General features: G+C 45.5%; 1 protein-coding gene across 3 annotated transcripts in view; it reads left to right on the top strand.

Moving 5' to 3' along the window:
- Positions 1-25,953, top strand: part of PLXNB1 (plexin B1) — a 62,907-nt gene that overhangs the window by 17,862 nt on the left and 19,092 nt on the right. For all 3 annotated transcript variants that reach the window (XM_074283026.1, XM_074283025.1, XM_074283024.1), the window contains exons 3-20: positions 3,165-4,307; positions 6,229-6,411; positions 7,017-7,145; positions 7,657-7,757; positions 8,219-8,351; positions 9,179-9,335; positions 9,604-9,712; positions 10,013-10,121; positions 12,799-13,617; positions 13,863-13,988; positions 14,422-14,544; positions 14,968-15,061; positions 15,660-15,826; positions 16,031-16,182; positions 17,147-17,252; positions 18,255-18,391; positions 23,838-24,014; positions 24,164-24,347. In XM_074283026.1, coding sequence (XP_074139127.1) covers positions 3,171-4,307; positions 6,229-6,411; positions 7,017-7,145; positions 7,657-7,757; positions 8,219-8,351; positions 9,179-9,335; positions 9,604-9,712; positions 10,013-10,121; positions 12,799-13,617; positions 13,863-13,988; positions 14,422-14,544; positions 14,968-15,061; positions 15,660-15,826; positions 16,031-16,182; positions 17,147-17,252; positions 18,255-18,391; positions 23,838-24,014; positions 24,164-24,347 — 4,143 coding nt within the window. In that variant the 5' untranslated portion in view covers positions 3,165-3,170. The remainder of the gene's footprint in view (positions 1-3,164; positions 4,308-6,228; positions 6,412-7,016; positions 7,146-7,656; positions 7,758-8,218; positions 8,352-9,178; positions 9,336-9,603; positions 9,713-10,012; positions 10,122-12,798; positions 13,618-13,862; positions 13,989-14,421; positions 14,545-14,967; positions 15,062-15,659; positions 15,827-16,030; positions 16,183-17,146; positions 17,253-18,254; positions 18,392-23,837; positions 24,015-24,163; positions 24,348-25,953) is intronic.

Genomic DNA, 25,953 nt, shown 5'->3' with positions numbered 1-25,953 from the left:
TGCTAAAGGATAGAGATAGTCCAAGCTTGGGGAGATGTGTCCAAGTGCAGAGATAGCAAAAGGGAATGTTGAGATGAACAGCAGCTTCGAGTCTGCTCCCATTGATAAAGAGCATGAAAGGGAATAATAGAATATAAGGATGGAAAGGTAGGTTCCAGCTGTGCTGTGGAGGGCCTTCAGCCAGTCATTAGATAACAAACATTTGTACTTATGTGCTAGGCCCTGGAGATACAAAGAAAGATCCAAAAAAAAAAAAAATCCTCCATAAAACCACTTTTCAAGGAGCCTCCATTCTAATGGAATTAAACAACTAGTAGATATCCAGGTACATACAAGGTATTGTAAAAGACAATAATAGGTGGGGGAACCAGGAGAGCCTCCCACTGCAGAAGGAGGGATTATAGCTGAGTCTAGAAGGAAGCCAGGGAAACTTAAGAAGTTAAGGGACTTATAGGCATGGGGGCCAACAAAGGTATAGATATGGGAGGAGTATCCTATTGGAGGTCTGTATAGTTGGATCATCAAATTCCTGGAGGGAAAGGAGGGTGTAAGAAGTCTGATTTGGCAGGAAGGGATCTGGTTATGAAGAACTCATTATTTATTTATTTATTTTGCCGAGGCATTTGGGGATAAGTGACTTGCCCAGGGTCACACATCCAGGAAAGTGTTAAGTGTCTAAGATCAGATTTGAACTCAAGTCCTCCTGACTTCAGGGCTGGTGCTCTATCCACTGCGCCACCTAGCTGCCCATTATGAAGAACTTTAAATGACAAATATTTATTCCTGGAGGTGAAAATCATTGGAGCTTCTTGTGCAGAGAGGGTGGAGATGTGGTCAGATATACTCTTTAGAAAAATCATTTTGGCAGTTGAGTGGAGTATGGACTGAAGAAGGGAGAGACTTTAGGCAGAAAGGCAACTTAGAGGGCTGTTACTATAATCTTTTTAAAAAATGTATTTAATGCACATGAATTATATTGGGAGAGAAAAATCAGGGAAAATAGAAAAAAACATGGGAGAGATTTAAAAAACAGAAAAAAGACTATGTTGATTTACATTCAATCTCCTTAGTTCTTTTCTGGATACAGATGGCTTTTTCTGTCCAAAGTCTATTGGGATTCCTTTGGATCTCTGAACTACTGAGAAGAACCAAGCTTTTCATAGTTGATCATCACACATCCTTGTTGTTATTGTGTACAGTGTATTCCTGGTTCTGCTTGTTTTGCTCAGCATCAGTTCATGTAAATCCTTACAGGTCTTTTCATAATCAGCTTGTTCATCATGTTTTATAGAACTATAATATTCCATTACCTTTATGTACCATGACTTGTTCAGCCATTCCCCAACTGATGATCATCCACTCCTTTTTCAATTCTTTGCTACCACAAAAAGAGCTGCCGCAAACATTTTTGCACATGTGGGTTCTTTTCCCTCCTTTATCATCTCTTTGGGATTCAGACCCAGTAATGGCACTGCTGGGTCAAAGGGTATTGTTGCTGTAATCTTGATGAGAGATGATAAAAACCTGAACTAAAGTCATGACTTTATGAATAGTGTGAAGGGGATGTATGTAAGAGATGTTATGAAGATAGAAATGACAAGATTTAGCACCCAGCTACAGGGATTTGTGTTTTTTTCTTAGAGGGCAATAGGTAACCACTGAAAATTTTTGAATTGGGGAGTATAATGGTCCATTGGGTGACTTCAGAAGATTTTTTTTTTTTTTTTTTTAACAAGGAAGGATTATAGAGGAGAGAGACTGGAGATAGTATCCTGGGCATGAAATGGTGAGGATTTGAATTAGGTGATACCTATGTGAATAAAAGGAAATGTATATGGAGGTTGGCAGCTGATTAGGGGGTAAAGGAGAGGAGAGAGTAAAGGAAGAGTTTGAGGTTATGAGTATGGGTCACTAGAAGGATGGTGGTACTCAACAGAAATAGGGAATTTTGGAGGAGATGGTTTGGATGAGAATAGGATGGAAAAGATGATGAATCTCATTTTATGTACCATGATCTACTCTACCACTGTTTTAGATGGGTATGTCAGTGTATTTCCTCTGGCCACAATAGCCATCCCTATTTCCAAACCAGTGTAGCCTTTCCCTGGCTACTATTCTTCTATGTGTGCAGTTTTTCCAATCGGAATGTAAGCTTTTTGAGGCTTGTCTTTGCTTTAGTATTTTTATCTCCAGGGTTTAGCATATTGCTTGGCATAGAGTAAGTAAAAATATACTTTTTATTCATTCATTTAAGTTCATACTTGAGATGGCTTCTGGACATCCAAGTAGAAATGTCAAACAGGCATTTGCAGTTCAGGAGAGAAATGAAGATGGATTTATAGATTCTGGCTCATGGATGAAAGATCCTGGCTGAAAAACTAGAAAAAGTCTCTAAGCAACAGATGGACTCTTAGAGAGGATAATTGTATCTGTATAAAGACAATAATTGAATCTATGGGAGTAGATGAGGTTACCAAGGGAAGGAGTGTAAAGAAAATGTCCAGGACTGAGTGTGGAGAAAAGGAGATGGCTGGTGGTCTAGTAAAGGAGACTGAGAAGTGGTCTGACAGAGAAGCTAAGAGAGGAGAAAGTATCTTAGAAAAGCTGTGGAGAAATGAAGGATGAGGACTGAGAAAAGGCCAATGAGAGAGCAGATAAGGTAGAGTGTTGGATTTGAGAGCCAAATTTTAAGGCACTGAAAAGGGAGAGATCATCATCTCAATGATGAGAAAACTGGGGTAGCAGTACTTGTAGATATCTCTTTGTAGGAGTTTGGTAGTAAAAGGGAAAGATTCATTGTAGCAGAAAGGAATGAGATAAGATCAGAGAAAGATTGAAAATGAAAAAGTGGATGTGATCAGTGGGAAAGACATGGGAAAAGATGAAATTAGGTCCCAAGCAGAGGGGTTAGATCTAGATCCTTTCTCCATAGGCTTCCTTATCCACATTTTCTCTCTCCCTCTCTTTGTCTCTCTGTCTCTCTCTCTCCGTCTCTCTGTGTCTCTCCCTTTGTGTGTGCCTCTCCCTCTGTGTCTGTCTCTCTTTCTCTCTCTGTCTCTCTGTGTGTCTCTTTCTCTGTCTCTCCCCTTTCCTTCTCCTTCTTTTCTTCCTTCCCTCTTTCCTGTTTTCTTCTCTGTTTGTCTTTCATATTTTTCCCTCCTCAGGTGACCATGCTTATCCTTGGCTCAGCCCTTCTCCAGCTGCTCTGGGCTGTGTGTGCTCCAGCCTCTGCAATGCAACAGTCCACTCTTGTCTCCTTCACCCCCAATAACACTCGCCTTCAGCATCTGGTCAGGGACCCGATCTCAGGGACCCTCTATTTGGGAGCCACCAACTTCTTGTTCCAACTGAGTTCAGATCTAACGCTTGAGGCGACTGTGTCCACGGGACCTGTGCTGGACAGCAGGGACTGTCTGCCCCCTGTGTTGCCACTCGAGTGCCCACAGGCCCAGCTCACAGACAACCCCAATCAGCTGCTATTGGTGAGCCCTGGTGGGTCTGGCCAAGACGAAGGGGCCTTAGTGGTGTGTGGGAGCGCACACCAGGGAGTGTGTGAACAGCGACGCTTGGACCATATCGGGCAGCTCTTGCTTCGTCCAGAGCGCCCAGGAGACACTCAGTATGTGGCGGCCAATGATCCAGCCATCAGCACGGTGGGGCTGGTGGGACAGGGCCCAGCTGGGGAGCCCCTTTTGTTTGTGGGCCGGGGTTATACCAGCCGGGGCGTTGGAGGGGGAATACCTCCCATCACCACCCGTGCACTGCGTCCCCCTGATCCACAGGCTGTGTTTTCCTATGAAGAGACAGCCAAGCTAGCCGTGGGTCGGCTGTCGGAGTATAGCCACCACTTTGTGGCTGCCTTTGCCCGTCGAACCAGCGTCTACTTCCTGTTCCTGCGGCGAGACCTGCAGGCCCAGTCCCGAGCCTTCCGCCCCTACTTGTCACGAGTCTGCCTGAGTGATCAGCACTATTATTCCTACGTGGAGCTTCCACTGTCTTGCGGAGGGGCACCCTATGGACTGGTGCAGGCGGCAGCGGTGGCTGTTCCTGGGATGGGGTCCCAGGAGGAGGGCGGAGAGGTGCTGTTTGCTGCTTTTTCCTCAGCCAACCCTTCCACCCCGGGCCGTGCACCGACGGCTGGAGTTTCTGGGGGCTCCGCACTCTGTGCTTTCCCATTAGATGAGGTCGACCAGTTGGCCAACCGAACACGAGATGCTTGCTACACACGGGATGGCCGGGCAGAAGATGGAACGGAGATTGCCTACATCGAGTATGATGTCAACTCCAACTGTGCCCAGCTGCCTGTTGTAAGTAACCCTGGACTTCCTCTAGTGCTGATCCACTCTTCCCTGCCATTTCCTGTCTTTAAGGCTCATCACAGGTTTCTGTTACCTCCAGAGTGATTGGGAATTGAGTAAACATTTTAATAGAGTTATCAGAATGTATTTGTTGATTGCTTCCTAGATGCTTGATAATGAACCATTGAATTGTATAAAATAGATAATGGGTACTGAAATAATTCAGGGAGGAATAATGTTTGTCTGAGCTGGAATAGTCAGAGCAAATGTCATCATGGAGGAAGAGCTTGGAGAATGGATTGTATTTGTATAAGTAAAAAAGGCATGAGAACATTATTCCAGATTTCAGTAATAAGGAATTGGAGAAGCATGAACAAAAGTGAACATGGAGAAATGAACCTGGCGTATCTATTAGGGGGATAGTTGGGGTCAGGAGAAAAACTTAGCTGATAGAGCAATGTGTTGGAGAGAAAGGTTAGAGCTAGATGGGTCAGGTGAGATTGTAGAATGGAAGATGCTGAATATTGACTGAAGAGGTTAAATTTGGCTCACTGTCTACTGGGTTTTGGAGTAGGAGTAGGAGTGTAAAGCAAGAAAAAGATATTTTGAGGAAGATTTGATTTGGTACTGTGAGCAAGATGGATTGGAGAGGAAGACTAAGGTCAGGGAGATTATTTCAAAGGCTAGTGTAGTAATCCAGCCATTAATCAAGGAGCTGGACTAATAATCCAAATTTTATGGTAAATAATAGCTGACAAAGTCCTTTCCTGTTTATAATTATCTTTTTTTAAATTAAAATTTAAATTCAGTTTTATTTTATTTTCAGATCTACCTTCTTTCTATCCCCTTTTCTTTCCTCCTTCCCATTGAGAAAACAAGAAGAATGAACACTGTTACAAACCCCCAGCAGTCAAGCAAAACAAATTCCCTCATTGGCCATGTTTTTTTTTTTTTTTTAAAGTCTCATTCTAAACTCTTGAGTCCATTACTTCTCTAACAGGAGGTGTGTGACAAGTCTCATCATGAGTCTTCTGGAATTGTAGTTGGTCATTATGCTCCCTTTTTTTTTTTCTCTCCTGGAGATGTGACCTTGGAAATGGAGAAGAAGAGAGTGAGAGATATTTAGAGGAAGAATTGAAAGCATAAAGGGAAAAGTCAAAATTGGCTTTAGTTCTTTAAGATTGAGGAAATGGTGGAAGGACAAGGGAGAAAGGGAGATTTGGTTTGGTCTTGGACATGGCTTGAGTTTGAGATCGTTTTGGCTGGTGAGTACCTGGAAATAAGGGACTGTAACCTCAGTGATAGTTTTCAGAGTTATTGGAGATGGAGATTTGGAAGATATCAGCAGAGAGGTGATAGTGAGAGCTCTGGGAAGGATCAAAATCTTGGGACAAAGTGGGGCCAGCTCAAGTATGGCAGCATGGGAATTCCATGGTAATGCGTACCAGTTGCATTATGTTGTGGGAGGTTGAGGTGAAATGGAGATAGTCATAGGAAACTCTGAGATTCTTGCTTCCTTCTCAAGTGCTAACATCTCTTCTTCTGTTCCTCTCCTACTTGGGAACTCTACTGAGAGTGGGGATGGTGAGGATTTTTTAGGGAGGGTGGCTGCTGTGGTGGGGGCAATTTTTAGCTCCAGTGACCATATATTCCATATTTTCCAGGAAGTCCCAACTTTAAGAAAAGAAAATATGTTTTTTAATGAAGCTTTTGCGAAAATAATTTTTTTTTTGGTTTGACCAATACCTTTATTTTTGGTTCAGAAGATAGAATCGTATCATCCTATAGACACTTAAGGCCCTCAAGAACACCAACCACTCTCAGGGATGTTTAAGGCTGTTTCGAGCATGTGGAAGAAACCACCTGGAAGTCCTGGGCTTTAGTGTGGCAGGAATCGTGACTCCACCCTAAATTTCTTCCTCTTGTTAAGGATACACTGGATGCCTACCCCTGTGGGTCAGACCACACGCCCAGCCCAATGGCCAGCCGAGTTCCCTTAGAGGCCACACCCCTGGTAGAGTGGGCAGATGTCCAGTTAACAGCTGTAGCAGTTAGTGTGGAAGATGGCCACACCATTGCCTTCCTGGGAGATAGCCAAGGGCAGCTGCACAAGGTAAGATCAGGGACTGTGGACACCCATGGGGGGGGTCAAAACTACAGGTTAAGAAGGATATGTTACTATGTGAAAGGAGAAATATTAGATTTCCTGATCTCTCTCTCTCTCTCTCTCTCTCTCTCTCTCTCTCTCTCTCTCTCTCTCTCTCTCTCTTTCTCTCTCTCTCTCTGTCTCTCTCTCTCTCTGTCTCTCTCTCTCTCTGTCTCTCTCTCTCTCTCTCTCTGTCTCTCTCTCTCTCTCTCTCTCTCTCTGTCTCTCTCTCCTCTCTCTCTCTCTCTCTCTCTCTCTCTCTCTCTCTCTCTCTCTCATTTTGCCTATAATATTTTTTGGGGGGGAGTCTATTCTGGGATGTGTCATTTTTGATCCTGGGACCAAGTCCATAAGCTTCTGAACCAGAGTATACTCACTTGGCTCCTAGGGATGAACCATGTAACCTGTAGCTATGCCCTCTGGTCTTTGAGCTTTGGGCTTCATTGTCTGTAATCTGAGATCTCTGATACCTGACCCCAAGGCTGGGCATTGTGATCTCTGATCTCTGGGTTTTTGGACATCCCCATAGCTCTTCACTGTCCTTGCCCCATTCACTATTCCCGATTATCCAGGTTTACTTGGGCCCAGAAGGTGACCATCGTCCTTATGCAACTCAGCTCATCCAGAGTGACTCGGCGGTGAGCAGTGACCTCATCTTTGACTGGGCTTTGGAACATCTGTATGTCATGACCCAGAGCACAGTGAGTGATGGGGCTAAGGCTGGGGGTGGAACTGGACCCTCTTTCTATAGATGTAGACATGATGTAGTGGAAAGAATAGAATCAGAAGCCTTTGGTTTGAATCCAGACTGACACTTACTTCTTAGGACTCCAAATCCTTCATCCGTTAAAAGGGGATAATATTCCTTCTTCAACCATTATCACAACATTTGTTCTAAAGTTTCAAACCTTAAAATGTTAATGTGGTTTTTGTTATGATTTAGAACGTGATTTGGTTGATTCATGATAAAAATGATGGGTTGGGAGCATAGAATGGTGAAGGGGAGGACGACTAAACCTGGCCCAGCTTTGCTGTCTACTCAGCAGGCCACATTTTTTTTTTAACTTTAAAGTGTTATTGAAATGGGAATCATTATGTCCTAGAACATGGTGAATTTGAATGGATTTTGAAGTAAGAAATAAGTGAATTGCCCCGGGATTCCTGGGCTTCTCTGTGGATTTCTTTGTTGAGTTGACCACCTTGCATCTCCAGGTAGTGAGGGTCCCAGTGGCCTCCTGCTCCCAGCACTTGGACTGTACATCGTGTCTGGCCCCCAAGGACCCCTACTGTGGCTGGTGTGTTCTTCTTGGAAGGTCAGTGTCTTGACCATCTGACCCTTGTGGATTGCTAATGTGTGTGGGGTTGGGTAGGAGGAGGTGCCTTCCAGACCCTCTGGGGTCCCTGACTCACGGAAGTTCTTCTGTGAATTCTAGAGATCCTTCTATTGATGTTCAGATAGATAGTTTTTCTATGAGCCCAGTGGATTATCTTGCTGATGCTAATATGTGGGTTTGGGGGATTTGATCAGCCAGCCCATCCCCAGGAGACTGAGGTAGAAATGTACCTTGGGCAGTCAAGTCCTTGATTGGGGGGTCAGCTGGAGCAGATCCTTCCATTGCTGGAATGCCTGGAGACCCCTCTTGACCATTTGGGCCTTGTAGAGGCCCTTTATGATTCTGATTCCTAGCTAAAGGCATGAAGGGAAGGATTTCTTTCCCCCCTTGACTGGGACAGATTCTCTGTGATCCTCAAACGCTTCCTCTGTTTGATCCAGGTGCACACGGCATGCTGAGTGCTCCCGGGGCCGGGGCCCAGAGCCCTGGCTATGGAGCTTCAGTCCTGAGCCTAAGTGTCTTCAGATCCAGGCTGTGAGTCCAGCCAATGTTAGCAGGGAGGAGAAGAGAAATGTAAGCCCCAAGAGATAGGGTGGGGGGTGTCTCTGAGGGGCCTATCCAGAGAAGGACCAGAGGACGTCTATGGAGAGACTCCATGGACTGGGACTTTTTGGAGCGTTCTGGTGGGATAGGGAGTGTCCACAGCAGATTCCACGAGAGTTTCCGAGATAGTTTTCTTTTCGGGGGGAGGCATGTACAGGAATGCTCTGCAGGGGATAATTGTTTGGGGATGTGCTGGGTGGGGGAGGTGATGTCTTCCATGTGGGAGATGCTGAGGGATCCTCCATGGTAGCTAGCTTGGGGAACTCTGGGGAGGTGGGGGGAGCTCTAAGGACGATGTCTGTGGTACTACTCTATGGGTTGGTAAATGTAGGAAGCTCTGAGGATTGCATTTGTAGGGACCTCCACGGATTTTCATGGGAAGATGATGGAGACCCTTGCTGAAGGTTTCTATTAGGGATGTTGGGGGGTCATTGATGATATATGGGGGTACTCCAAGGGCAGTGTGAGGATTCACATTTCACAGCCATTTGTCTATGGGAGGGCTCATGAAGAGCTGTTTGTGACAGGCTTCCTGAGGGGTAATTGTGGGAATTCCACGGGGGACATCTGTAGAGCTCATGAGGGATCCAGTTAATTTTGATTTTGTTGCCCCTTCCTTCTGCATATCCCCCTAGGTTCAGAGGGGTAGAATATGTGTGGAGCTCCGAGTCTCCTGGACAGAGTGGTGTGGGTGCCTCTGTGTGTGTGTGTGTGTGTGTGTGTGTGTGCATGTGTGTGCGCGCACACGTGTGATCCGTGCACAGGCTGATGTGCTTGTCCTGCCCTTTGATTGGCAGATATTCCTGTCAATCTCAGATTTGCCTGTCCTGCGACCAGATGAAGCCTACTCGTGTTATTTTGAAGAGTATGAGAGCCCTGCGGTGCGGACTGATGCTGGCGTGATGTGTCCCTCCCCGGACCCCAGTCGGACCCCCGCCCTGCAGACGGGTGCTGGTCAGTGAGGGAACGGGCAGGCTGGGACGGGAATAGCAAAGGAAAGACTCTGCTCTGGAGGGGGGAGGTGTGGGAGAGCTCAGGACTGGCTAGGACAGAGAGGGGGAGCCTTGGAAGATGAGGGGTCTGTGGCTTGTTTTTCTCCCCTCTCTTTCCCTGCGTTCTCCCTGGGTCTTGGGGCTTTGATTCTCTCTTGCAGCAGAACCTATGAGTGTTACAAGTGTGAGCCTCAGGTCCTGACTTAGTACTCCCTTCCACCTCCTCACAGATCATGTCTTAGTGCCTTTGTGGCTGAAGTTTGGGGAAGTCATCATTGCATCCACCGAGTTCTCCTTCTATGACTGTGCTGCTGTGGCGACGCTTCATCTGTCCACTCCGTGAGTTCCCCTGCCCCGATGCCCGGGCTTTCTAACTGCCACCTTATCCCGGTCCCGACCCTGCCCTGGTTCTCCCCTCCAGCACCCCCCATTACATTGCCACTCTCTCTGACTCCCTGGCTTCCCATCGACAAAACAGGGATTGTAGTGGCAGTCCTACTTCCCTGATCTCAATATATAAAACAGTCCTGTTACCGTCACCACCAGTCCCCGGCCCTGACCCGGGGTCCGTCCAATCCCCTGTCATCACCACGCCTTACGGGCTTCTCTCCTCCACCAGTCTACTTTGCCTTGTCCTAGATGCCAGGCCTGCGTGCAGAGCTCCTGGGGGTGCAGCTGGTGTGTCTGGCAGCATCTGTGCACCCACAAGACAGCCTGTGAAGGAGGGCCCATTGTGCACAGCCAGAGGGTGAGTGTGACATGGGAGGTGGGCACACAGACAAGAGGTGTGTGTGTGTGTGTGTGTGTGTGTGTGTGTGTGTGTGCGCGTGTGACTTGTGTCACTCCCGTGTGTGACTGATCCCGTGTGTGACTAATCCCATGTGTGACTGATCCCATGTGTGACTGATCCGTGTGTGACTGATCCCATGTGTGACTGATCCCATGTGTGACTGACCCCGTATGTGACTGATCCTGTGTGCAACTGATCCCGTGTGTGACTGACCCCATGTGTGACTGATCCTGTGTGCGACTGATCCCGTGTGTAACTGATCCCATGTGGGGGAATGTGCTCATGCTGTCCCTGTGTGTGACTGATCCCACGTGTGACTGACCCGTGTGTGACTGACCCCGTGTGTGACTGATCCCATGTGTGACTGATCCCATGTGTGACTGACCCTGTGTGTGACTGATCCCATGTGCGACTGACCCCGTGTGGGGGGATGTGCTCATGCTGTCCCTGTGTTGACTGATCCCGTGTGTGACTGATCCCATGTGTGTTACTGATCCTGTGTGAGGGGAATGTGCTCGTGCTGTCCCCATGTGTGGCTGATACCATGTGTGACTGATCCTGTGTGCGACTGATCCCGTGTGGGGGGATGTGCTCATGCTGTCCCTGTGTGTGACTGATCCCACGGGTGACTGATCCCGTGTGTGACTGATCCCGTGTGTGAGTGATCCCGTGTGGGGGGATGTGCTCATGCTGTCCCCATGTGTGACTGATCCCATGTGTGACTGATCCTGTGTGGGAGGATGTGCTCGTGCTGTCCCTGTGTGTAACTGATCCCGTGTGTGACTGATCCTGTGTGTGACTGACCCCGTGTGTGACTGATCCCATGTGTGACTGACCCCGTGTGTGACTGATCCTGTGTGCAACTGATCCCGTGTGTGACTGATCCTGTGTGTGACTGATCCCATGTGTGACTGACCCCGTGTGTGACTGATCCTGTGTGCGACTGATCCCGTGTGTGACTGATCCCATGTGGGGGAATGTGCTCATGCTGTCCCTGTGTGTGACTGATCCCATGTGTGACTGATCCCATGTGTGACTGACCCCGTGTGTGACTGATCCTGTGTGCGACTGATCCCGTGTGTGACTGACCCCGTGTGTGACTGATCCCATGTGTGACTGACCTGTGTGTGACTGATCCCATGTGTGACTGACCCCGTGTGTGACTGATCCCATGTGTGACTGATCCCATGTGTAACTGACCCCGTGTGTGACTGATCCTGTGTGCGACTGATCCCGTGTGTGACTGACCCCGTGTGTGACTGATCCCATGTGTGACTGACCTGTGTGTGACTGATCCCATGTGTGACTGACCCCGTGTGTGACTGATCCCATGTGTGACTGACCCCGTGTGTGACTGATCCTGTGTGCGACTGATCCCGTGTGTGATTGATCCCGTGTGTGACTGATCCCATGTGTGACTGATCCCATGTGTGACTGTTCCCGTGTGTGACTGACCCCGTGTGTGACTGACCCGTGTTTGACTGATCCCGTGTGTGACTGATCCCATGTGTGACTGACCCCGTGTGTGACTGATCCTGTGTGCGACTGATCCCGTGTGTGACTGACCCCGTGTGTGACTGATCCCATGTGTGACTGACCTGTGTGTGACTGATCCCATGTGTGACTGACCCCGTGTGTGACTGATCCCATGTGTGACTGATCCCATGTGTAACTGACCCCGTGTGTGACTGATCCTGTGTGCGACTGATCCCGTGTGTGACTGACCCCGTGTGTGACTGATCCCATGTGTGACTGACCTGTGTGTGACTGATCCCATGTGTGACTGACCCCGTGTGTGACTGATCCCATGTGTGACTGACCCCGTGTGTGACTGATCCTGTGTGCGACTGATCCCGTGTGTGATTGATCCCGTGTGTGACTGATCCCATGTGTGACTGATCCCATGTGTGACTGATCCCGTGTGTGACTGACCCCGTGTGTGACTGATCCTGTGTGCGACTGATCCCGTGTGGGGGAATGTGCTCATGCTGTCCCTGTGTGTGACTGATCCCACGTGTGACTGACCCGTGTGTGACTGACCCCATGTGTGACTGATCCCATATGTGACTGATCCCGTGTGTGACTGATCCCGTGTGTGACTGATCCCGTGTGGGGGAATGTGCTCATGCTGTCCCTGTGTGTGACTGATCCCACGTGTGACTGACCCGTGTGTGACTGACCCCATGTGTGACTGACCCATGGGAGGGGATGTCCCCGTGTGTGGCCGCTGTCTGTGCGCTAGTGCAGTTTCGTGAGAGTCTGTGTGTCCTTGGTGACAGGACGTAGACTCGTGTCTCCTCTGTTTTACGCGTGGTTTTTCCTGTGGTGTTTACACGGGGTTTGGCTGAGTTGATTTGTCTGTGCTCCAAAGTAAGTGGGTTGGGCACGTCCACCAGCTCTCTGGTTCCTTCCCTTTTGCGACACTTTCCTGGGACCCCTTCCTCAGTCACTGATGTTCCCTGGGATGGTTTCCTCCCTTAGTGAATTAACTAGATTTTTTTGTGTGTTTCTCTTTTCTTTGATCTTCTTATCTTTTCTCTGAAACACAACCCTGCACCTCTCGGCCTTCTCACTTCCCATTTGTGTCCTTTGAGTATGTCTTCCTCCCCCCTCCTCCTCTGCCTCCAATCCCCAGCGGCCATTGTCAGCCTCCTGGCCACTCCTCTCTTCTGTGGCTCCAACGGGGAATGTTCCCACTTTTATCCCTTCTGTGCCCCCCAAAGCTCCTGTCACTCCTGCTCCCAAACCTCCCCCCACAGAGCCGGGCACTCTGCTTGTGGAGTCCAGTTCTCCCTCCCCAGATCCCATGCCTCCCCCAACAGAACAGGCACCGAAGACCCCTCCCCCAGAGCCTGGGCCTCCCCCCATAGTCCCCATGCTCACCACTGTAGCCCCTCCAACTACAGAGACCTTTGTCCCCAGCACGGTTGGGTCAAAGGTGACTCCAGGCCCAGAGACAGCTCCACCTGAGGAACCCAGCCGTCTCCCCAGCATCCCTGTGGATCCTGGGACTATGGAGGGCATGGGTGACACTGTGACCGTAGTGGATGCCCCTGGAGCGGTGACCGAAGCGGAGGACCTTGTGCCCCCTGCCCCTTCGCCCTCTCCCCTCGGAGGCCAGCCCTCCCATACAGCAGTTCTGACCTCCTCCTCTTGGGAGCTTGGCTCCCTGGCCCCTTCCTCCTCTCCTCGCTGGGGTCACGCTCCCAGCACCGGCCCCTCCACCACTTTCCCAGGGGTCGCTGGCTCCGAGGGGCATGCCCCTGACTGGCTGCTCCGAGAGGATGAACTGCCTGAGGCGGACGAGTGGACAGGGAGTGATTCGTCGCCCTTCTCCACTTCCACCCTCCTCTCAGGTGACGGAGACTCATCGGAATTCGAGGGCCCCAACGCCCCCCGCATCCTCCTCCCTGACCTCGACTACCAGTATGACTCCCCCGGGCTCTGGGAGCTGGTGAGGCTGAGAGCCAGGAGGGAGAAAGAGCAAGGTCTTTGGGGCAGGAGGAGAGGGGGTGGGCTAGGGGCTGAGGATGCCGCCCTATCCCTTCCCTCCCGGCCGTCATCTGGGCTCTCTGTGGGAGGAGGGGACAGGGCCTGATGGCCTCCTTCAGTGTCGGGGGAGGAGGGAAGAAAGGAAGGGCTGGGAGGGCAGGGAGGGAGAATGCAGCCCCACACCCTCCTTTCTCTGGATTTTTATAGGAAGAGGCAATAAACCAGGGTCCTGCTGCCTGTCCCTGTGTGGAGGGTATTGAGGGCTCTCCCTTGCTGCCTGTCCAGATAGAACGTGAACTGACCCTTGTAGGAAGGAATTTTCATTTGTACCAGGTGAGTCCTGGGGCTCATTCAAGGGCCCTCCTATTCCTGAAGCTAGGACAGCCCTAGGCCCCTTTATTCTCCATGTATAAGACCCTTCTGATGTCGGGCATTAGTTAGAAGGAAAGTTTGGCACCCTCTACACCTACTAATCCTAATTATTTATTATATTGTACTATGTTATGATAATGCATGGTAATTATATAATACATTATATTACTATATTACTAATAATCCCAGAATTCTAACTTTTTGCTTTGGGGAAATTGGAATAATGTCAAGGCTTACTGCAGATACCCCCCTGCCATCTTAAACTCCTAGACAGCTTCAGAGAGGTCTTCAAGCCTCTCTTAACTTATAAAATAGTTCAGCGAATGTTTATCAAGCTCCCACAGGGTAACCTTCAGGAGTCAACAGGTCCCAATTTTTAAATTTTCTTCCCCAGGATGGGCTAGGGGACTATGAATGTGTGCTAGAGGTGGAGGGTCACATGGAAGTGACCAAGGCCCGAGTGGAGTGTGACGGGGTCACGGGCACACTCTGTCGCATCATCTGCCAGCTGCACCAGGTAGAGGAATGGGGGATCCCAAGGTGGGGTGTCTTTGTCCCCAACCTCACACAGCTGACTGTTCTAGGACACTAATCCCCAGGACTGCCATCTGAAAAGAGAGGCAGCCATTGCCTTCAGAGACTCTTCTGCATGCCCCATCCCCCTTTTCAGGGTCTTTTGCCCTTGGAGAGTCTCCATATCTGAAGGGGTCCTGGCTGGTTGACCCTGGAGAACCCCTCGGTCTGAGGGAGTTCATAGTCCTTGGCTTAGAAAGGTCTCCAAGTCTGAGGAAGACACAGACCTTTGATTTTGAGAGTCAGAAACGGGGCTTCTTACTCTGAACATCTGGAAGTTAAATTCCTTGTTCTGATTCTTCTCTGGGTAACACCTCCCTTTCCTTTCTTGCCTTACTCCCTTCTTTCCTCCCTTGTCTCACCTCAGCTCAGCTATGCAGCCCCACAGCCCGAGTTCCACGTGCCTGTGTTCTTGCGGAAGTCAGGAAGGCTTCGAGTGGACAGCGCCGAGGGGCTTCATGGTGAGGACTTGAGGGGTGGGAAGGAGGATGGTAGTATAGGAAGGAAGTAGAAATGGGGGCCACTAAGCCATATCTCAAGATCCCTGTGGGCCACATATCGATTTAGAAAAACACAAATTCACATTATCTAATGTTTATGTACTTATTTTTATTAACTATTTCCACTTATGTTTTAATCTGACTCAAGGAGTTGTTGTGTGACACTTCAGGAAGTGTGGAAGATCTGGAGGAGGGCAGATATTTTTATTAACTATTTCCACTTATGTTTTAATCTGACTCAAGGAGTTGTTGTGTGACACTTCAGGGAGTGTGGAAGATCTGGAGGAGGGCAGATATTTTTATTAACTATTTCCACTTATGTTTTAATCTGACTCAAGGAGTTGTTGTGTGACACTTCAGGGAGTGTGGAAGATCTGGAGGAAGGCAGATATTTTCATTAACTATTTCCACTTATGTTTTAATCTGACTCAGGCAGGCACTGACCAGTTGTTTGTGTGACACCTCCGGAACAGAGGATGCTCCGTTCTCAGGAAGATGAAGGAAGACCTGGGGGAGGGCAGTGTGGTAAGGATGGGACTATACTTCTCTTCCCTCCCAGTGACACTATATGACTGCTCCGTGGGACGTCCAGACTGCAGCCTCTGCCGGACGGCTGACCCTCGCTACAGCTGTGTGTGGTGTGACGGCAACCATCCCCACTGTGTGGCCCGGGAGGCCTGCGCTGAGACTGAAGCAGCTCTGTGCCCAGCCCCCCTCATTCACATGGTATGTGGGTAATGGGGTGTACAGGGAAGGAGCCTGGGGAGGGGAGGAGGAGAGACCCTCAGGCTTGGAGATAGAGAGAAGGGGGCGAGAGGACAGAGGGGTGACAGTCTGTGCCTCAGGGAAGCCGGGGGATGGAGAGGTGGGCCCGGGGTATCATCCTCCTCGTGGATGGGCCTAGGCTGTGATTGTGGTGGAACTGGACAGGTGGAGCCACTGACTGGGCCTGTGGATGGGGGCACCCGCATTACCATCCGAGGATCCAACCTAGGCCAGAAGCATCAGGACATTGCGGAGACAGTCGCCGTGGCTGGAGTGCCTTGTGTTGTGGATGCCCTGGAATATGAGGTCTCGAGCAGGTATCCTTTTAAAGGGAATTGGGACAGGAAGAGAGCGTCTGCTGTCAGCTGAACATGGGCCGGTGGACCCCAGGTCTGCTGCTCTGCTTTCATTCTGGATTCTTTTTGGGGCATTATCATTCCTCCTTGCTATGGGCCCCCTGGTCCTCACTGGACCCTCCTCATCACAAGCCTGATGATGACCATCCTCTGCTTTTTAGCATCCCCCAGAGCTCCTGCCTGGGATCCTGCCACACTTTTACTCCATCTTAGCCTTTATCCTGAATCCTAAAGGAGAAAGATACTTTCCCTTTGGAAGCCCCGCTTTCAGGTCAACCCACATTAACCTTTAACCATTAGCTAGAGAATTCTTTGAATCCTGATTTCACAAAAGCACTTTTTCTCTTCTGTCTTAGCTCTCTATGGCTTGACTATAGGCCAGGGCCCCTTCCTAGTGGACAGTTCCTCTGCCATCTTAAGGACTCGGGTTAGCTTTTCCCTTTTGAACCCTCCAGGGACCAACACTGGGCACTTGACACATGTAGGTGTTTGATAAAGATAGACAATGAAGACAGAGCCCCAAGACGGGAGTCAGGAAGTTTAATTTCAATTTTGGCTTCAGAGAATTACCGGACAAGTCATTAACCACTGTCTGCCTCAGAATGCCATTCCCATCCCGTTCCATGGTAACACATTGTCTGCTCGGATCATTATGTCAGCTCTGGCCATCCCCATTATTATAATGAAAAAAATTTAAATCATGGAAACAAGACAAATAGTTCTCCCCAGGGCTTTCATTATACTGTGGATGAAGGGAAGAAACTGCTCCGTTGAGTGTTAATTCCCAGGCGTCTCTTGTGGGAGCCCTGTGCAGGGTCAGCAGGGTCAGGAGCAAGGCTACCTGAATGGTGGGGCCAGAAGAGGCGAGGCGGTAGAGGGGCTGATGAGCTGAGGCAGGACTCATTGGACTGCTTGTCTTCCACAGCATTGTGTGTGTCACTGGTGGCAGTGGGGAGGAGAAGGTGGGCCATGTGACTGTGGAAGTTCCTGGTGGAGGACATGGTATCTCTGAACACAAATTTGCCTATCAGGTAGATTGACTCTCAACCTGCTCCTCTTAACACCAGACTTCTGCACTTCCCTTTCACCCCTCTTGTGATCCCCCGGTTCTCTTACTCTGTGGGGGCTTATGCTTAACTTGTTCCTCTCTTGTCTTCATCACTGTCTCTGACTCCCTTTGATTATGGGTGTCTGACTCTTCTTCCCTTGCCCCTTTGCTGTCTGTCTGCCTCAGTCAATGTGTCTCTCTTGTTTTTGTTTCTCTCCTATCTTTGAGGCAAGCAGGTGGTACAGTGGATAAGACCAATGGATTTAGAGTTAGGAACAACCTGAGTTCAAGTCTTACCTCAGATGCTTACTAACTATGTGATCCTGGACAAGTCCTTTAATCTCTAACCATTAACCTCTTTTACTCTCAGTTTTATCATCTGTCAAAGGGGAAAAATAAAAATAAAAAAACTTCACAGGATTGAATATATTATTAATAATAAACATTATATGATAGACTATCATATAAATTTGTATTACGATAATGATTTATACCTTCTTCTCATATCCTCATGTTTTTTTTTTCTTTTTGCCTCATCTTTGTATCTATTTCTCCATCTTTGTGTCTTTTTCCTCTTCTCTTCCTCGATTCATGTATTTTTCTCTTGTTTTGTCCATCTCTTATTTTGTCCAATTTCTCTGTTATATTTAGTGTCTTTTTGTTTCTGTATATCTCTTTCTTTCATCTCCTGTTATGGAGAGGGAGAGAAAGAAACACACACACAGACAAAGAGACACACATAGAGACAGATATTGTGTGTGTGTGTGTGTGTGTGAGAGAGAGAGAGAGAGAGAGAGAGAGAGAGAGAGAGAGAGAGAGAGAGAGAGAGAGAGAGAGAGAGAGAGAGAGATATTCTTCTTTCTTTCCTTCTCTCTCCTCCCCTTATTAAGCCTCTCTGTTTCTTCCTGGCTCTCCCTCTCTGTCTGCTTCTCTTTCTTTTCCAGCTCTCTTTTCCCTCATAGTCATCATCCTCTGTTTTCCTCAGGATCCCGAGGTGAAATCCATCTTTCCCATTCGAGGTCCCAAGGCCGGGGGTACCTATCTGACCCTTCAGGGTTCCAAACTGCTAACTGGACGATTGGAAGACATCCGAGTTTTGGTTGGTGACCATCCCTGTCAACTGTAAGGGCTGTTTCAATAGCTTTTTAAAAATCACTGATTTTCCTTCCCTCACTTCCATCTCTAATTCTACAATTTCCTTTTCCTATTCTTTTCATACAAGGTATGGAGGTGTCCTAATCACAGAAATTCAGAATTGGAAGGACTTTCAGAAGTCATATATTGTGATTTGTACTTGAATGGGAATCCTCTGTACAGAGTTCCCGACAAGTTAGTCAGTCAGTAATACTTATATTTAAAGGTGATGGGGAACTTATCAGCATCAGAGGCAGCTTGTTTTGTCCTATTGTTGGGAAATTTTTCCTTACATTGAGCTGAAATATACTTTTGTTAAATTTTACCCATTGCTCCTAGCTCTGTCCTCTGAAGACAATTAAAACAAGCCTTCTACATTACAGCTCTTCAGATTTGAAGACTCTGTAAGTTTTTTTCCTCTCCATGCTAACCCTCCCTGGTAGCTGTGGTTGATGCCCAGATGCTACAGCCTCTGGATCCCTCACTGTCTTTGTCATCTTCTTCTGGATCTGCTCCAGTTTGTCCATGTCCTTCATGAACTATGGTACCCAGAACTGAACAAAATGCTCCAGTTGTGATGGAGTAGACAGTCCATCCCCTCTCTTGTCTTGGCACTGTGCCTCAATTTATTCAGCCTTAGTTATTCTGGGCTCATATTGAGTTTGCAATTGGCTAAAATTCTTAGCTCCTTTTCACATCTAACCCCTACTCCTTCCTGTATTTCCTTATATAAATATTTTTTCTTTATGTACAATACTACTCTATTCCATAGATCTTCTCTGTTCCTTTTTGCAGAATGTGCCCTTTCATAGCCATATTTTACTTATGAGTCATATTATCAAGTTTTGGGGATATCTAAAAGGTTGAATTTACCTCCTTGTACTTTAAGTTCTTTAGTTTTTCCATGTTCATTACAGTTTATTGCATACAATTTGTGCTTTTATAGGTCTGAAACCATGGCTTTTATTGTTTCCTTTTTTGGGAATATTTTTTAAATGAATTGCTAGTATTCTTCCCATGTAATTCCTTCTCCTCTTCATCATATCTGGTTTGGCAGATGTATGTAGATAGTTTCACTTGTCTTCTACCTTTTGGAAAACAAATTTTTGTTGATGACTTTTTTTTTAACATTACCATAATTTCCACCAGAATCATCCCTTTTCCAGAGAACCACACTATGTATTTTTTTTAAAACTTTGGTTATATATATTTTTTTCAAATGCGAATCTGCCTTTTCTTTCTAATCCCTTTCCCTATTGAGAAAGCAGAAACCCAAATATCTTCTGTTACAACACGTACAGTTAAGCAAAACAAATTCCCAGATTTCAAATTGTATTTTTTTAAAGACAAAAAAAAAAGGAAAAAAAGGGAAGACAGAATAATCAATTAATACATTGGAAATGTCAGAAAATATGTACAGTACCCGTTGGTTGTTATCTTTTGTTCCTGAAGAGAAATTACATCACTTTGTAGGGGTCAAGGTACATTGTGTCCAACTGTGGATGATCAGACTAATATGAGTTTGTGAAGCTCTACCACAGGTCAGGCACAAATTGTACAACAGTCATGAACCTCCCACCTCTGTAAAAGGTTGGGTTCTTTTTCAAGTCATGTTTGATCTTCATCGTATTGCAACATAACTTTACATTTTTTTGGTGATCATTCTTTCCACTGACATTGTTTTGGTCATCGTGTATATTATTTTCTTGGCTCTACTCACTTTACTCTTTATTAGTTCATGTGGACCTTTCCGTATTTCTCTGTATTCATCACATTTATCATTTCTTACAGAACAAAAATGTCTCATTTCATTTGTATACCATAGTTTGCTTAGCTGTTCCCCAATCAATGGACATCTACTTTATTTCCAATTCTTTGCTACCATAAAAAGTACCACTTTAAATCCTTCTCCTACTTTTCCAGTTTTAATCAGTTTCAAATTCTCTGTGCAAATATGTTTTTATCAATCAGTGAGCATTTAATAACAATTCTAGGAACTATGCTAGGCACTACTAACACAGAGACAAAAATGAAAGATTCAGTCCTCAAGTAGCTTAAAGCCTTTCTTGGCTATTCTCCATTTTTTTTTTCTTTTTAATGTATTTATTTATTTAAAACTTAAACATGAAATAATAAAAAAACAAAATGGAAAAAGACAAAAAAGATAGAAAAAAGAAAAAAGGCATTATCATGTATACAGTAGAATATAAGAGAGGATTCAAAATATGTAACAATAAATTTCTATTTCAGGAAATCATGTATAATAATAGAAGACATTGTATCTATAGCTGTCTATTTTTCTTTGCTTTCTTGTAAGTTTTCTTTTGTTCTCTACTGTGTACTTTTTACTTTATTTTTCCTTCTTTCCTCCCTTCTCCTTCCCCAAGCAAGCTATAGTTAAGCATGAATATATTTATACACATGTATACATACATATATTCACACAGTATGCTATATTCTTGACCAAGGATCCATAATTTGTATATTTTAAGTCATTGTCTCTAAATCCACTAATTTATTAGCCAGCTGTTTACTTCTCAATTCTGCTTTTCTTTAACCCCTTTATTGGCAGCAATGATGGAAACCCCAAGCATGTATGTTTCCAGGACCTTCACCTGCTTGCTGATAATTTTCTAAGCCCTAATTTTGCTTCCTGGGCTCCTTCTGATTGTGTTACTTGTCTCTGTGTGAACCACCAGCCAGCAGGCAGTGGTCATCAGTTCGACAAGCCTTAGGAGGCATTCTTATCGTATTCATAATGCAGACATCCCTACAAGACAAGCAGCCTTTCTGCTGTTTGGGTCAAACTAATGTGCAGCCACTTCCATCCTTGGTCATTACTTCCTGTTCTTCCTCTCACTCTTAGTGGAGTCTTCTGTACTTTAGGTACTTGTGAAGCCATATTTTCATTCCTTGGAGTGCTGGAAACTCTCTCTTTCTTCACGGATCTAGCTGGAGCCCTTTAGAAAGACATGTATCTATTGCATAGATCCAAAGTTATCCTTTGTATCATAGGCGTCTATTCTGGACCTAGGCTAGGATTTCCTTTCTGTCCTTTTTTTTCCTTCAAAGCATTTATTCTCTGAGGGAACACTGGATTTCCTTCACTAGTTGGTTGTCTGACTAATTCTATTCTTTGCACTGAAACAACCTTTTTCGCATCCTCTCCAAGTTTCATAAAATCATAGAGTTCTGCTCAGATCAACCACAATGCACATTTAAAACAATACTTTTCTACTTAGTTTAGCCTTGATTATTTTACTCCTTTGACTTGAGCTATTCTAGCTTTATTTAACAGAAGTCAAAATAGCCCTCTATGAACTAGTAATTTTATGATAACAGGCCATTCTTCTGAACCCAGATAATTTAATATCAGGGATACTTCAGTGACTTGGATGAAGGCAAAAATGGCGTGTTTAATCATTTGTAGATAAAATGAAGCTGGGACAGATTAATTTTGAGAGGGATTACTAGGGATTGCTAGGCTCAGATGAATGCTATAGACATCAGAATTTCAGCAAAACATTTAATTTTGGGCAAAACTTAAATTGAATGTTTATCAGTGAACAAAAGTCTACTTTATCTCCTTTTTCTATTCCCCTCATTGGGGGGAAATAGCAAAACAAAACCCTTGTGACAAATGAACGAGTCAAACAAAACAAATTCTTGTATTGGCCATGTCCAAAAATATGTCTCTTTCTGAATTCTGGGTTTTGTCCATACCTTTGACATCACCTTCCCTGCTATTCTTATAAGCAAGGTGGTGAGGTTTGCACTAGCTGCTAGCATGTTTAAGTGAGTTCAGAGGTAGTTGAATAACTGGTTTAATCTAAAGAAGAAAAGACATAAAGAGAACTTGATAGCTGCCTTCAAATATTTGAAGGGAAGGGCTTTTATGTGAAAGAGAGATTAGGTTTGTTTTTCTTGGCTCAGGAGGGAAGAATTAGGAGCAATGGGTGGGAGTTACTGAGAGGCAGTTTTGAGCTCTATGTAAGGAAAACTTGCTGACGTTTGGAGCTGCCTCCCGGGGTCTTGAGCTCTCTGACATGCTTGTTTTCAAGGGTGAGATGATATGTCTGCTTTGAGGGAATGCTGAAAGGAGGATTTCATGATTTGGGGGGAATGGGAGAGTAAGAAGAAATTCATCATCAGTATTTCCCTGACCATGAAATACTATAATTGTGTGAAGGAATAAGCAAAGAACTTGTTTACCAAATCCTGTATTCCTAGAGTCTCCTTTGAAGCCTGAAAGATGTAAGTTTAGGCCAAAGAAATGAGCGTTACACAGTGAGGAGTACATTTATGGAATGTGTAATCTCAAGTTGCAGTTAAATTATTTTTGTTTGGATCTGTAATTTCAGTGAGTGTTCAAGGAGTTTTTCTGAGCGCAGCTAGGAAGCACAGTGGATATAATGCTGAGCTTGGAGTCATGAAGAATCATCTTTCTGAGTTCAAATACAGCTTCAGAGACTCACTAATTGTATGACCTTGGGCTAGTCACTTAACCCTATTTACCTCAGTTTCCTCATCTGTAAAATGAGCTGGAGAAGGAAATGGAAAACCACTCCGTATCTTTGCCAAGAAAATCCCTAGTAGAATCACAGAGAATTAGATACAACTGAAAATGACTGGAAACAACAAAAAAGGAGCTTCTGGTATAGAAATTCCTTTCACCAATAGAAACCTGACATTCAGCTGTAACTTCTGGATATGGAGTTTATCTGGGGTGATTTACCTATGATCATATAGCTAATACGTTAGGGGCAAATTTTCTTGACTCAAGACTGTCATTCCATTCAGGTTTACAACTTTGTAAACATAATTTTAAAAAAATTTGGCTAAACCTCTGGATGACAGAACCATACTATGTTCCTGAGGGCAGCTGGGATATTTGTATGTGTCCTGAACCTGAATGATGACTACAGAGATCTCAGCCATGGCCTGGCTGGGTGCTCCCCATTCTGGGCTTTTCCCATTCCTGAGAGGCCATTACATACTTCTTGTATTCTTGCTCTTCTTTTTCTTCCTCTTTTTTTATAAGTTTATTTATTTTTAACACACATTGCTTTATGAATCATTTTGGGAGAGAAAAATCAGAGTAAAGGGAAAAACCATGGAAGAGATTAAAAAACAGAAAAAAGAAGTGTACATAGCATGTGTTGATTTACATTCAGTCTCCTTACAGCTTTTTCTGGATGCCGATGGCATTTTCTGTCCAAAGTCTATTGGGATTGCTTTGGATCTTCCTTGCCTCTTTACCTTTCCTCATTTTTCCTCTTCCTCTCCATCACCTCTGTTTCCTTGTCCCCTTCTCTTAGTTGGGCAGACCTATAGAAACTTTCTTCTTTAGACGCTGCCATGGGATCAGACTCCCATTGTCTCCCTTAAACCTGATCCGGCTTTTCTTTCTTTCCCATTGCCCCCTTACCCCCAGCTTCTCAGTGGCCCAGATGGAACAGCTCCAGTGCCAGACAAGTCCCAGTCCTGTGGCTGCGGCACTGCAGGTGTCTGTGTGGTTTGGAGGTGTGGAGAGGCAGCTGCAGCAGGGTGTCTTCCAGTACACGCCAGACCCCAACATAACCTCTGCGGGTCCTGCCAAGAGCTTCGTCAGGTGCAGGGCATGGTTGGGAGGCAGGGCTCCCAGCTGGGGGTGTGTCTGTGGGAGAGAGGGCTGGGAACTTGCGTGGCTTGGTGTCCATGGGGCCGTGGCTCACATGGCTATGTTGCAGTGGGGCCGTGGCTCACATGGCTGTGTTGCAGTGGAGGGCGTGTGATCTGGGTCCATGGGCAGAACTTGGATGTGGTGCAGACGCCAAGAATCCGGGTCACGGTATCAACTGAGGAGAAGAATCAGCGTCAGCGACGAGGGCTGGGACGAAGACGTCGGATCATCCCAGAGACTGAGACTGAATGTGCCCAGGATACCCCGTGCAGCACACGGCACGTAGGTCATCTCTGGGCCTCCAGGTTCTCATTGTGCCCTGCCCTATTGCAGTAATGTGATTGAGAGTTTCTCCTGTATTTCCATGTCCCAGAACCTTGTCCCAGCACAGTGCCTTTCAGCCTCTGTGGCCTCCTCTGTCTGGTTTTGGAAACTTTATCCAGAGCTAATCTGTCACCAGCCTTCTACCCGCTTCAAGCGGCTCTTTCTGTCCCTAGCTTCCTGGCAGTATGTACTCTCAGCCCTTCACTGTAACATTCCATGTGTTTTTTAAAATAAGTTTTTATCAATGTCTTTGATTATCTCCCTGGTTTTCCCCAATATCCCTTCTGCCAAAAAGACGCCTTTATAACAATATTTTTTAAAGTAGTATTTTTCCCCCATTACATGTCAAGAATTTTTAGTATTCATTTTTACAAGATTTGATTTCCAATTTTTCTTCCTCCCTCCTTCCTTTCCCCTTTTCCAAAAATAACAGGCAATTTGATATAATGTGCTACCATGAAAAACATATTTCCAAAGATAATAATATATGTTGGAGGGGATGTGAGAAAACTGGGACACTAATGCATTGTTGGTGGAGTTGTGAAATGATCCAACCATTCTGGAAATGCCCAAAGAAGTATCCCAGTTTTCTCACATCCTTTCCAACATTTATCACTTTCCTTTTTGTCTTATTAGCAATTTGATATGTATGAGGTGGTATCTAAGTGTTACTTTAATTTTTATTTCTCTCATCAAAAGTGATTTAAAGCACTTTTTTAGTATTCCTGTAGATGATTTCTTCACCAAATGAACTGTTTGTTCATTTCCTTTGACTATTTATTACCTGGAGAGTGATTTATATATTCTTATACATTTGACACAGTTCTTTATATATTTTAGAAATGAGACCTTTATTAGAAATTCTGACTATAAAGATTTTTTTCCCCAACTTTGTACTTCCTGTTTATAGTTATTTTAAATGGAATTTTTCTTTCTATGTGTTGCTACTAGGCTTTGTTGATCTTATAAAAAAATGTGGGTTTATCTTATATCCTGCAACTTTGCTAAAGTTAATTATTTCAAGTAGTTTTTTAGTTGATACCCTGAGTATACCATCATATGATCTGCAAAGAGTGATAGTTTTGTTTCCTCATTTCTTACTTTAATTCCCTTGATTTATTTTTCTTCTCTTATTGCTATAGCTAACATTTCTAGTGCTATATTGAATAATAGTGGTCAGAATGGCATCCCTGTTTGATCCCTAATATTATTGGGAAAGTATAACAGTATTGTTTCAAAGACAAAAAATAAAGAAAAAGAAGATAAAATTAACACAATTGATCTATATGTTGAAAAAAGTCTGAAAATATGGGTAATGTGCAACACTTGTGGACTTCGTACTTTTGCAAAAGACTGGGCTTGGGAGTATTTTCTCATATTTCTTCTTTCAAGCCATAATGCTCTTGGTAATTTTGCAATAATCACTCAATTTTTTTGTGTATATGATTGTCCTTTCCATTTACATCATCGTGGTCATTGTGTATATTGTTTCTTGGTTTTGCTTCCTTGTTTCTACATCACTTCATGATTCTTTGCATACATCACATACCATTTGTACAGCATT

This window comes from Sminthopsis crassicaudata, chromosome 1 (assembly GCF_048593235.1).
Source record: "Sminthopsis crassicaudata isolate SCR6 chromosome 1, ASM4859323v1, whole genome shotgun sequence".
Classification (NCBI taxonomy): domain Eukaryota; kingdom Metazoa; phylum Chordata; class Mammalia; order Dasyuromorphia; family Dasyuridae; genus Sminthopsis; species Sminthopsis crassicaudata.
This window is presented reverse-complemented; position numbering and strand designations above follow the sequence as displayed.